Here is a 12,172-nt window from a genome sequence, read left to right on the forward strand (position 1 = left end):
GGAAATTATTATGTACCTCAGTCACAATCGCAGCTTCTTATTGAAAAAAAAACAATTGGTCAATACGAAACAGGTTTCAACCAAACAACTTCGGGGAAATTACGCTACTTTGGAGAACCTGCGTTGAGCAAAATGCTTATTACTGAACTACAATAACCAATGGGAAGTTATAGCAATGCAAGAAAGCGTTCTTGTTGTTGAACCGCCATAAAATTCGATTGCAGGACGTTGTTGGGCTGACGTTGGTTTTCTCTCAAAGCAATATTCATGTGGAACGTATTTGACGTCGAAAAACAACTGGATTCACATTTTCTTGAAAGAAATTGCACGTTTTTTAAAAAATATTTAATTAAAAAATTTCGAAGAATAAAAATATCCGTTTAAATTGTAATATTCAAGTTTTATTGTTTTAGAAATTATATCAGTTTGTGGTGAGATATAAACGTATTTCTTTAGCCTTTCGTTGAAGTCTGCCTACACCTAAATAATATTTTTTATCGTGAAAAGTATAAAATAGTATTTTCCGTATTGTAATAGTATTTTCCGTATTGTATATTTTCTGTGGACTGCTAAATAAGTGTCGCTATCGTTGATCACTCTAACGTTTTAGCTGACAGAATACAGTGATTTATTTACAAGAGTCAAAACTAGATTTAATAGGATTAATAATGAAACATAATAAAGCTGTTAGGAATATTTTGGCTACATAAACACATTTACCTACAATTGTAGAAGTGTTATTTTCTGACAAATATATTTTTTTATTTAAACTCCAGTTGTGGCTGTCATTATCGTTACCTAGGTTTATCGAACCGACATCGGTACAATCTTAATTAATGAACTAGTAATAATATACGACCTGTTTTCTAGTATTTGCTCGGATATTAACAGACGTCCTTAGCTTATCTGTAGCATAACCTCTCACAAAATCTAAAGTTATTCATGAATTCAAACACGTTGGTATCTGTACTTTCCTACAATTAGCAATAAAGTAACACAGTAACGAGCCGAATGTATTCACAATGCATGGTGAAATAATTAGTTAACAAACGAAGAAATTCGGATTGTTCGCTACACAATTTGTTGTAATTTCTGAACAGATAGATTAGAACAGGGGTTCTTAAATGTTTTTTTAATGCGAATACCTATTTTTTTGCTTTACGTGCACCACGGTAGGCAAGAAAATTTCAAAAATTGACTCACAATACAAATAGACTTCATTAATCTGTTGATTTCGGTCCAAAAAATGTGGAAATGAAAAGGAGTTTAAACACAGCCAGTATAAAACCGTTTTATTTTTAATTAAACTATTTTCTTTAAAAAATTGATTACTTCTTAAATATACACTTATATTTCAATTAGGCCTTCATGGACCTAAAACTAGTTCATGTATCCCCAAGGGGTCAATGGACCCCAGTTTAAGAACCCCTTTAGAACAATATGATTCCAACACGTAGCAATTTTAGTAACAGATTATACAAAAAATAAACACACTCAACGAAGTAATTAAGGCCTATACAAATTGCAGTTTCAAAAAATACAATTGAAGGAATAACTACTGTGAGACAGTAACTATTCAAGAAAAAGCGCTATGTTAAATTTTTAAGAAGTATAAGAAAATTATCATCCAAAGGCCAAGGGGCACTGTGAGACAGTAACTATTCAAGAAAAAGGGCTATGTTCAATTTTTAAGAAGTATAAGAAAATTATCATCCCAAGGCCAAGGGGCATAAGACAGGAGGCCAAACTCGCTTCAAAATGCAGTTAAATTTTTGGTGTTTGGTAGGAGGGTTCCCTCTGGTTCGGAGGAGCGAGTTCTTCCCTCGGCCATAAGGGCCTCGATATCGCTGACGTCACGCGGTACGCATGTCAGCATTTCCATGCCTTCTTCTGTCACCGCCACATTATCCTCGATCCGAACCTGACAACAGTGGTTGAAAATAAGAACCAAGAAAACATTTTTGTTCAGGGGCTAGATTTCGTCCAATAAGAACGGGATGATATTCATTATTAGGCATTTTCGAACACGTTAACGTTTTACTGGCGTTAGACTGAACTTATCTACGACAATAATTCATAGGCATAAATCGATCTCCACTGTATTAAGTTTTAACTGAAATGTTTTAACAGGCATATGATTCGTAATTTATTGCAACATAGACCTAAAGGTTTCAGAAAATATATAGTAAAAACTGGCCCCCGCCAATTGTGTCACGCAAAAGCTTTATACTCACTGTACTATTAGAGGCACAACACACCAATGCCTGAGTAGGAGACTTACCCCTCCGAAATTTTGAAACCGACGAATTTGTTGCGCGTCAAGAAATCGCGACAACTCCGGATTGTTCAATGCGGCCTCGATTTCCTGTTAAAGCAAAATTTTTATATTGGAACGAAAACACAACAATTAACAATAATAAAAATTAAAATCTTCTATGTGGTTGTAAAACTTTATCTGTACTTTTTTTAATCTGATCGTTAAATATATAATAATTCTTTAACCAATCAACATACTGATAACAAACAGTATATTTTTTCGGCCAAACCGCGATACACCGGTATATCGGTATTTTAATTTCTCGGTATTCTTAAATCCAAACTTACTGGCCAGTTGAAGTAGATGCCGGGTTCTATGGTGAGGACCATTCCGGCCTGCATGCGACGACTTGTGCGCAAACTGCGTAATCCAGGCTCGCTTCTACGTTCCGGCCCACCCTTTTTGTAAACGAAAATTTAATAAATATCAACTGACAGTCACTCCACGTTGGGATCAAGAAGCCCGTTACTCGGTCGTTTAAACCCTTGGAAATTATAACTACACATAATTTAAGATTTGGCAAATATTTCCATGACCAACCTAAAAAATAAAATTACCTACTAAAACATGACTACAAGCTAAAATAATATTAAAAGTTACGTGTTATTCTGCAATCAGAGTAAAACGTACTGTCTTTAGCGTTATAGTGCTTAATCTAAGCCCCAACTAAAAGCCCCAAAAAATACATCTAACTCAGTTAATACCGATTGAAGCAGATACACTTACCTCAGGATAGCCCCCTACGTCGTGCACATCGTGTCCCATAAAGTGTCCCAGGCCGTGAGGCATAAAAAGTGCCCCCAAGCGCACTTTCATCATGTCGTCAATCTCACCATGAATAATACCGATCGACTTTAGTTCTTCGAGCTGAACCCGGTCCGCTAACAAGTGCATATCCACCCATGACACACCTGCGGAAGGAATAGTGTCCGATAATATGTCACCATCATTTGTCGTAAACCGATCGTCATAGCAATGATGCTAAAAATACACTGTGCGATATAGTTTAGCACAGCGGTGCTGATCCTTTTTTGTATGTTTTACCCTTTTAACAGAGATCAAATCAGATTTACCCCCGATATATAAAATGATGCTCATTTATTAAAAAACGAAATTAACAAATTACATCAGTTATCAATGCGATGGCTGCCCTAGTGCCCTTGCTTGTTGGCAAATGACAAATAAAAGACAGCGATGTTTTAAAGAATCAATAGGCTACTTAGCTAGCTTCGAAATAGCAGTTGATCTGAACTAGGAAAGTAGGCTACCAATACCTACAGCTGGCACAATCTTTCTGTCCCTTCAACTGATGTGGATAATTTAATTGGTAGCTTATTTACCACATAAAACGAGGAAATTTATTCCCTGGGGTAAATTTTCCCCAGGTTAAGAAATGCTGGTTTATCACAAACCTGGTTCACACGTAAAACCTGGCTCACACTAAGTGATACAACGACCGCAGCGTCTGGATAAAACATACCCGGCTTTAGTGCCTTCTGCACTGCTCTACTTGCTTTGAGAACCGCGTTGTAAATCGCCTTCTGGTCGTCCGTAAACTTTCCGTTGACCGGATATGAACACGTGATGTCGCTGGCGTAGCAGTAGTATTCGCCGCCCATGTCGAACAAACTAATGAATGTTACAAATTTATTGCCAATTGTCACTATGCAAAAAACAAACAAAGCAAGACACAGAAACCCAGTTGTAGTGTGGTCTACTAAGAACCTTTGTATTTACTACATTAAAAATTATTAAACAATGCGATGGGTAAAACTTAAGTTTCTCCGTAACATCTTAGATGTACGACAGGGTTTGAGAAGATTGTTAAACCTTTTATTTTAGTGACTGCTCCAACAATCCGAAAACGGAACGAAACGCGTGAACTTTACAAATTTTAAAGTAAATACAGGTGTACAATGTACATGAGTTATCAGAACATGTTAATTGGGGACCCCAAAGCGTGCAAATAATGGAATTACACGACTGTACAAAACTGCTCAACCGGGAGATCATTTTTGTTGTGCAACGGTTAACTACTTTTGAATAACGAAGAAAAGGTTAAACGCTGTAAAACGAAATTAAGGGAAAACATACCACATGTCGCCGTCCAGTGACTGTCGGTCGTTTGGTGCTCCAGCGTGTCCATAATGCAGAATGGCTCCATGGTGGCCAGTGGCACCAATGCATGTGTAGGCAACATGTCTACAGCCACCGTGGGTGTACACGTGATGCTTGAACAAGCTAAAGAAACGCCCACAAAGGTTAAATTGACCCAGACCGGATGTAGCTGAGCTTAAAGGCAAGTGCGTTCAAATCCCGTTAAAAAGTCATGGGACAAAAACGTGACTGTGACTGTTTTGACAAAGTCAGAGTACAGAGCGGTATTATTAGATATAAATGTTTGCGTGTGAGGCATAAATTGGCTATAATGTTAATGTCATCCGGAAAAGCCATTTAGTCATTATTTTTAACGAGTGTTGCGCAAATCGGTCTGACATGTTTTGGCGAAAACTGATGCTAACAAAATATTTCTTGGACCTGCTTTTGCAGCAATTCTCCTCGATTACAACCATTGTATGAATTGTACGATCACGGGTTAAACTTTAACTGCAGGCTAGTACAAACGGCAGTGCAATGACCAGATTCCGAAGTCGAAGCTGGCACAAATATTTACCAAGGGACTTTTGCAGGCAAATGGTAAAAAGTGTTTGTCGACGATTGCTGCTTAACGCTCTCTGCAGCGTTGCCCTGTGTGTTCCCCTTTTCTTTCGTTTTATACGCATAACACTAATCGCGTTCAGCGTTTAGTTAAAAAGATAAAATAACAGCTATGTTTTGGCAATACTCTGTAGAGGGCTTCGTGCATAGAAGTTTTGCAGCATTGCAGAACAAAATGCGTCATAATTTAAAACAAGTAATATGTGTTTGTGACGAGGCTCTACCGAATCGCGACGATCAAATGAATTATACGGGCGGCAACAGACCAAGCACCTTTCTGCCTGGTATTCCATCCATCCAGGCCTTATTCGCCGCATGAGCTCCTTGTGAGCCTCGCTGCTAACACGATTAACATAGCGGAGGACCTGAAGCTCTTGCTCGCTCTTTAGTACTCGACACTCGCTGATGATCGGGTGCAGAATTATGTTGTCCACCTTAAATCTAAATGTTGGACGTTTTGTCGTTAACGTGATAAAAACACGAAACCAAAATGTCAAGACGAAAACACGAACCAAAATGTCAAATTTGACAGGAAAAACAAAAACCGCAATGTTAAATCCAGAAATATAAAATCGCATATATGCGTCACACATGTTATCTTGTGTCAGTTACTTTAAGCTTGAGCTAGTTTTCTAAAAAATACATGGTTAGCTATTTGTAAAAAATAATAATTGTTTGTTTAAATACATTGGAATTACTAAATCGAAAAAAAATAATACTTTTTAAACAGCTATTTTTTTGGTTTCTTGACAAAATTTATTATAATACATTCTTCTTGCCTTTGATGAAATTTATTAAACCTAAAAAATAATATGGTAGGGCTTCCTGTAAACCAGTGGTATTGGCTCCCCCAGCCTGGGGGTCGCAATGGGTTGTCTGGGAGTCTCCGTGCATTGATTGTTAAACATTAAACTGATAAGAAAAAAACAAACAATATTAACGAAGAAAACTTAGCAGTAAAACGAGCATAAGAATCCGCCAGACTAACAGTTATGTTATTGCCTTATGGTATTTGCTTCAGGGTATAGATTCAGTCAAATAGTCTTTGTCAAAGAAACAGGTGCGGTTTTTCGACACCTGAACAGCAAACACCCATTTTGTGACACTCCATAAAGCTCTCTGTATTAGTTTAGAGTTTTACACACAATTAAATTCTCTGGAACACATTTCTTTATTGGGATTAAAGTGGTAGTGTTGCAAATGGATAATCTGTTACTTTAGTTAGTTGTGCATGCCACAAAAAACGTGGGGAGTGTTGCGCAAATTTTCAAAAAAAACGAGGCCAGAGGACCATAAAGGTTGGGAATGACTACTGTAAACATTTAAAAAAACTTTTTAAGTTGGGTTAGCACAAACAACTACATAATAATAGATACACCGGAAATTTACTAACTCGCTAATTCCATCAAAAGCTGCTTCTTTGGTAGTCAATCCACTGTCCGTGTTTACTCCTCTCTGCATAAAACATGGTCACAACTCACAAATCATGTAACTTTATTTAAGTTTAAAAAGTTAAATAATAATGTTTTGCTTTTTATATACTGGCTTAGGGAGAAAATCAATTTAAAAATATAAGAATTAACAATTTGTTGTCACTCTTACCAAAGTCAAAAGAGTAGCTGCATTTGCTTCTTGCAATGCTTTTGGAATCTTTAAAAATAGCTTAGTATATTAACAATTAATAATGTATATATGTAAAGATATATGTATATTCATGCAGATTTATTTTACAATATGTATTTCCGAACACAACTAAAAGGACGTCAAGATAAATAAAAATAAACATTTCAAACTCTAAATAAATTTGCTTTAAACTTATAAACAGTCAATACATTTGTCGATATTTACTTGCTAACGGCAGGAAAGCACCATTTATTCACATTTTTTAACTAAGTAGTTGAATTACTTACATCATTAACAAACCTAACATCTTCTATGGCATATTTTGCCTGAAAGTGACTTGGTGGGAAAATCTCTCCCATCCATACCCTATAGGATTCTGGAAGTTTTGGAATGAATAGGGTGGCCTTTCCTGTCCTTACATCAATAAAGCCATAGCAGTCTGCCTCACTAACTCCAAAACACCACTGGAAAAATGATTCCTGAAAAAAAGATGAACAAAACCTTATTGAATGTACAGCTTGAAATTGTATTAAAAAATTATGTTACAAACCAATGGTTGAGCAAACAGGATGATATACATAGAAAAATTTTGATAAACTGGAACATAAAATTATGTACAAAATAAGGCTTATAAAAATACAAACAAAGGTATGCATGTTAAGTTTTGTTAAAACTGTCAAAAGATACACAATATCTATAGTTTTAGAAGCTGCATTGGTAAAACATTGCAATGCCAACCTGGCGAAAAACAAGATCTACATCAGTTGAATCTTGCTGCAACTGACTTCCTCCTTGTAGAAAAACAACTGCATTCTCAGGAAGGTTTTCAGCTTTTTTCAGTTTTTTACATAACCTTTGACGATTGTTAGCAAACAAGCTCATGGGCACAGGATAGGTGTGATCCCCCAGGCAAAATGCAGGTCTATATATCATTAGTTAGTCATACTTTAGTTGAGTTATTTTGTCATACTTTATCAAGCCGCAAAAAGGTACCTTTTTTAATTACTTAAGTTAAAATAAATTATTAAATAACAAACAAGTTTAATATTAATACTTGAGTGACAAAATTAACAAAAACTTTGAACCTTTAGTAGATTTCACTATTTATTTTTGTTAACATATTTTTTTTTAATTCCTCTATTAGGTTTAAGCCATTTTTAATTCAAATATAGTGATTTTTGTTTCACTTGTTAGACAGTGAAAAAAAAGGTTGAACAAAAAATAACAAAAACATACTTTTATTGTGTCACCTTACTAGGTCTTCCAAGTAAATTTACCAAAAGCTTCTTTAGACTAAAGAATTCATAAAAAAATTGCAATACTTTGTTGAAACTGTCAAAATATGTTTATGTTGCTTTTTTGGCAAATAACCTTTAACTTATACTTCTAAAACTAGTTAGGGAAAATTGCACCAATTTTTCAAGTTTAAATGGGTAATGATTTTAAAACATAATTGAGTTAAATGAAAGGGTTTAAAAATTGTTTCCAATTAACATTTTATTACAAAAATTAGTTATTTATCTCAATTTTTGAATGTAAAACAATTTGATTCCTTTTTTTTTGTTGGTTTTTAGTTAAGTTCTTGCTCATAATTATCAGACGAGTTTACCAATTTTAATGATTTATGACATGTACTTGAGTTGTTTTACAAATGACTTGGTTTCAACAATTAGTGATACAAATTGATATTATATACTCGAATATATTTAATTATTGACACTAAACTCTAGTTAAAATAAACAACAAAACTTACGTTGCTCTTTCATGGCTCATTTTGAATATTTCGTATCCTACAATATTGTACCTAAAAGTATAAACAGTTTGCTTGTTAAAACAAGGCATTAATTATAATTTAATTGGGCAAAAACAACTCAAACTATTAATCTGGCTGGAACAGGTAAATTGTCAAATTTTATGCTTCATAAACAACCTATTGTAAGATCTAAAAAAACAGTGCAAAACAAATTATAGCTCAATCTCCTGCTTAACAAGGCATTTTATAATACTTAAAATAAAAAAAGCATATTTTCTGTTAGAATGTACCCGTACATATTTTCCCCCGAGTTTAATGCAGACGGAACAAAGATTCCATCTGCGTTAAAATTCCTCTCCAGGAATGTTTCAACGGGAAATGACACGATTTCCCGCGAAATAACCATCCCGAATCTCTGGAAATTTTTTTATAATCTTGTTTATTCGGCAACATAGCAAAAATTTAAAAACTTGTCATTATTGACTAATGTAAAAATAGATACCAAACATATTAAAGTCGTTGCCTGAGTTGCTTTATTTGTGCTTACCACCGGAAAAACTTAATTAAATTTATTTAAAAAATCCGGAAAAAAGAGGAACCCTAAATCAATTTTGTGCATACCTGAATTGGTATACTGCGCTCTTGAACTTAGAAAAAAGATAAATTGTGTTAAGATTTTTGGCGCTCTTCCACTTATGTACGTGAAAAGTTATGCAAAAAACAAAACAAAATAATACCGCATACCACAGCGCATATTGTTTGGGTTAGGGTGCGGGTTAGCGTTTGGTTGAGGGTGGGTCAAGTTATTATTAATAATAAACATAATATTACTTGACCCACCCTCAACCAAACGCTAACCCGCACCCTAACCCAAACAATATGCGTTATGGTATGCGGCATTTGAAGAAAGTTTTTTTTTTATTAATTTTCACGTACATTTATAAGTGAAAGAGCGCCAGATTTTGAACCTGAGGTGTGTAAAGAACATGATTGCACATCTCAAAATTTGGTGCTACTACTTCTACACACCCTAGACCAGCGTGAAGTGCCATAAAATCAAAAAAAGATGCTTTGCTGACATCCATTTAATTGAAAAATTAGCACCAACGTTACAATATCTTCTATATTTGCAACAAATATAGCAAAGCACAGGGTACAATGTCCGAAACAATGTGGGTGAATTCACCCGATCCGTTAGAAATCAGTGCATTTCTAAGCAAAAAGGTCTACGACAATCAGGGCATCCAATGGCAGAAAAGTCTAGACTTTTAGACCTTGAGGTCCTGGCAATGCACTGATTTGGACCTTTAGGTAAACTCCCGGCGTAGATAAATTAAAAATATTCATTAAAAGTTCAGAAAAGATAACAAAAAGTATGAGATAGGGTTAATAACACTTGACCCACCTAAACCCTAACGCTAACCCGAATCCTAACCCAAATAATGTGCGTTATTTTAATAATTCTTTAAATGCTGGGGAAAAAAGCCCAAACTCGGATGGTTTCTCGTCCATTGTATTTAAGATTATTACGTCACAAATTGAGGTATTGGGGCCTGAAGCGTTATAATTATTAAATTATCGCACATTATTTGGGTTAGGGCGCTGGTTAGCGTTTGGGTTTGGTTGGGTCAAGTATTGTTAAACTTAATCTTCTTATGCACATTTGTTAATGCAAATTAGTGCATTGTCCAAGACCTCAAGGTCTAAAAGTCTAGACTTTTCTGCCTTAGGATGCGCTGATTGTCATAGACCTTTTTGCTTAGATATGCACTGATTTCTGACGGATCGGGTGGTGAATTCTAGTAAATCTAAGTTAACATTTAGGGAAAAGCCCTAAATTATAATCCAAGAAAACTTGCACAAAAGTGATAGAAATTGATAAGCATAGGGCTACCATACGATCTCTTCCAATAGGATTTGTTCTATTTTTTAATAATAGTCCCCCGAAAAATCAGGAAATTCGGTCCTGCCAAAGTTATTATAAAACTGGTTCATGAATACTGCAGGCAGTGATATTTAACCTTTTTCTACGTTAGCCTATATACCTTTACCAACATAGTACACCGAAAGCCATTGCAGACCCACCAAATCGGTTGATCTATGATGCAAGCAGGGCAGACTAGACAAACAACTAGCCTGCAGTGAGGTTCGAACTCACGACCTCCGGTCAAGCAGGGACCGTCCCTCTGCCAACTGAGCTATGCAGGCTCAAAAAGGAGCGAGTCTATATTAATTATACGCAAGCCGTAATCGTTGGTCAAAGAGCAGCTTCAGAAGGGCTAGATCTCACTTGTTAACACACATATGTGTGCATGTTTCATTTACCAACATATTAATAACTTCGTATACACCACAAAACGAAATGCACAAAGGCATGGAAACGAGTTGTTAAAACTTTACGTCATAACGTGACGACATAAAACAATGAAACTCAACAAATTTTCAGTCAAACTCGTCTGCGTTAAACGATATGAGTCGAACTATATCTAAGCAGAAATATTGCGAAAACTTTTGCTTTTAATATGTTAAAATTTACAAACTCTTTATTTAGGGTACACATCACATATTGATCATGTGGCAAACAAGTTGTGAGTCATTTAGCCCAGTGGTCGGCAACCGCTGGTCCGCGGACCGGTGCCGGTCCGCGAGGAGTTTGGTACCGGTCCGTAGCAGTGTTGTCAGATTAAAATTTTGATTACCCGAACGTACAAACCTGGATAAAAGTCTTCGTTTAAATATATTGATTGGTATAATAAAAAATCGCAGGAAGTATCAAGCTCTCGTGGGGTTCAAAACAGCTAATGTGCTGAGGCCATATGAGTTACATAGCACGTTCACAACATCCAAAAATGCATATATTTATTGGAAAATCTAACTCTTAGTACTAATAATATATCGAAAATTGAGTTACATAGCACGTTCACAGCATCCAAAAATGCATATATTTAATGGAAAATCTAACTCTTAGTACTAACAATATATCGAACAATTGGCAAAAATAATATTTGAATTGCTTGGCGGGCCTGATACCACCTGCGGGTTTCATTAAGTTCAATAATTCCTAGACAAGCTTAAAGTTGGCATTAAAAAAAGAATTACTTTTCTTTACTGGACATTGGACATTTTTTAAGGCTGGTCTGCGACAAAATTTTAGTTTTAAACCGGTCCGCAGTGCAAAAAAGGTTGCCGACCCCTGATTTAGCCAACATAAAACTATGGAATAAAATTCCCTCTGTCATAAATTTAACTATTGTAGGTCTTTTGTGCCGAACTAATGCGTTTGGCCGCGGGAATCGCCGTTCGGGTCGGCTACCCGCCGACTTGGTTTTCCTAGGGGAATAGGACATTGTGTGAATTTCGCAGCCTGGTTTTCTCAGCGTTGCGTGATATCTTTGTGTGCGATTTCGAAATTTGTGTGCGATTGGATTGCGTTGTGTTGCATTATTATTCGTCGGGTGGATACCGAGAGAATCGGACGCATTTTGAGCACAGTTTGCAATCTCGTTGGTTAGAGACAAGCTGTAGCCTTATGTGAGCACTTGGTGTGCATGGTTATTTGCCGTATACTGATTATCGTTCTGTCCAATAAACGTCTTGTTCGAGAAAGTAAAGTCATTCTTATCCTTAGCAGCTACTTTGGGGATTGTGTCCCGATCTAGTCTGTGACAATTGGGGTCTCGTCCGAGATTTTAAAATGGTTTGACTTAGAGACCTCTTCAAGACGTAGTAGAAATGGACAAGATAGTCGAGGCAGGAAAGAG

The 12,172-nt window shown here is 35.9% G+C and overlaps 1 protein-coding gene across 1 annotated transcript; it reads right to left on the bottom strand.

Annotated features, from left to right (window-relative positions):
• Positions 1–1,006: 1,006 nt before the first annotated feature.
• Positions 1,007–9,147, bottom strand: LOC146160525 (xaa-Pro dipeptidase-like). The gene is made up of 13 exons (XM_083383416.1): positions 9,033–9,147; positions 8,412–8,462; positions 7,397–7,580; positions 6,946–7,137; positions 6,638–6,685; positions 6,429–6,490; positions 5,309–5,476; positions 4,412–4,558; positions 3,798–3,946; positions 3,044–3,228; positions 2,605–2,715; positions 2,282–2,365; positions 1,007–1,921 (listed from the first exon to the last, which is right to left on the bottom strand). The coding sequence occupies exons 2-13, from the start codon at positions 8,429–8,431 to the stop codon at positions 1,754–1,756; spliced, it is 1,518 nt and encodes a 505-aa protein (XP_083239542.1). The 5' UTR covers positions 8,432–8,462; positions 9,033–9,147; the 3' UTR covers positions 1,007–1,753.
• Positions 9,148–12,172: the final 3,025 nt, after the last annotated feature.

This window comes from Ascidiella aspersa, chromosome 3 (assembly GCF_963924565.1).
Source record: "Ascidiella aspersa chromosome 3, kaAscAspe10.2, whole genome shotgun sequence".
Lineage (NCBI taxonomy): Eukaryota > Metazoa > Chordata > Ascidiacea > Phlebobranchia > Ascidiidae > Ascidiella > Ascidiella aspersa.

Excerpts from the sequence above, each read along its gene's own strand:
- LOC146160525 (XM_083383416.1), bottom strand. The coding sequence starts at position 8,431 with ATGAGCCATGAAAGAGCAAC. Across the intron at positions 7,138-7,396 it reads TAGATCTTGTTTTTCGCCAG|GAATCATTTTTCCAGTGGTG; the intron begins GTTGGCATTGCA and ends TCTTTTTTTCAG. Across the intron at positions 2,366-2,604 it reads GCATCTACTTCAACTGGCCA|GAAATCGAGGCCGCATTGAA; the intron begins GTAAGTTTGGAT and ends TTGCTTTAACAG.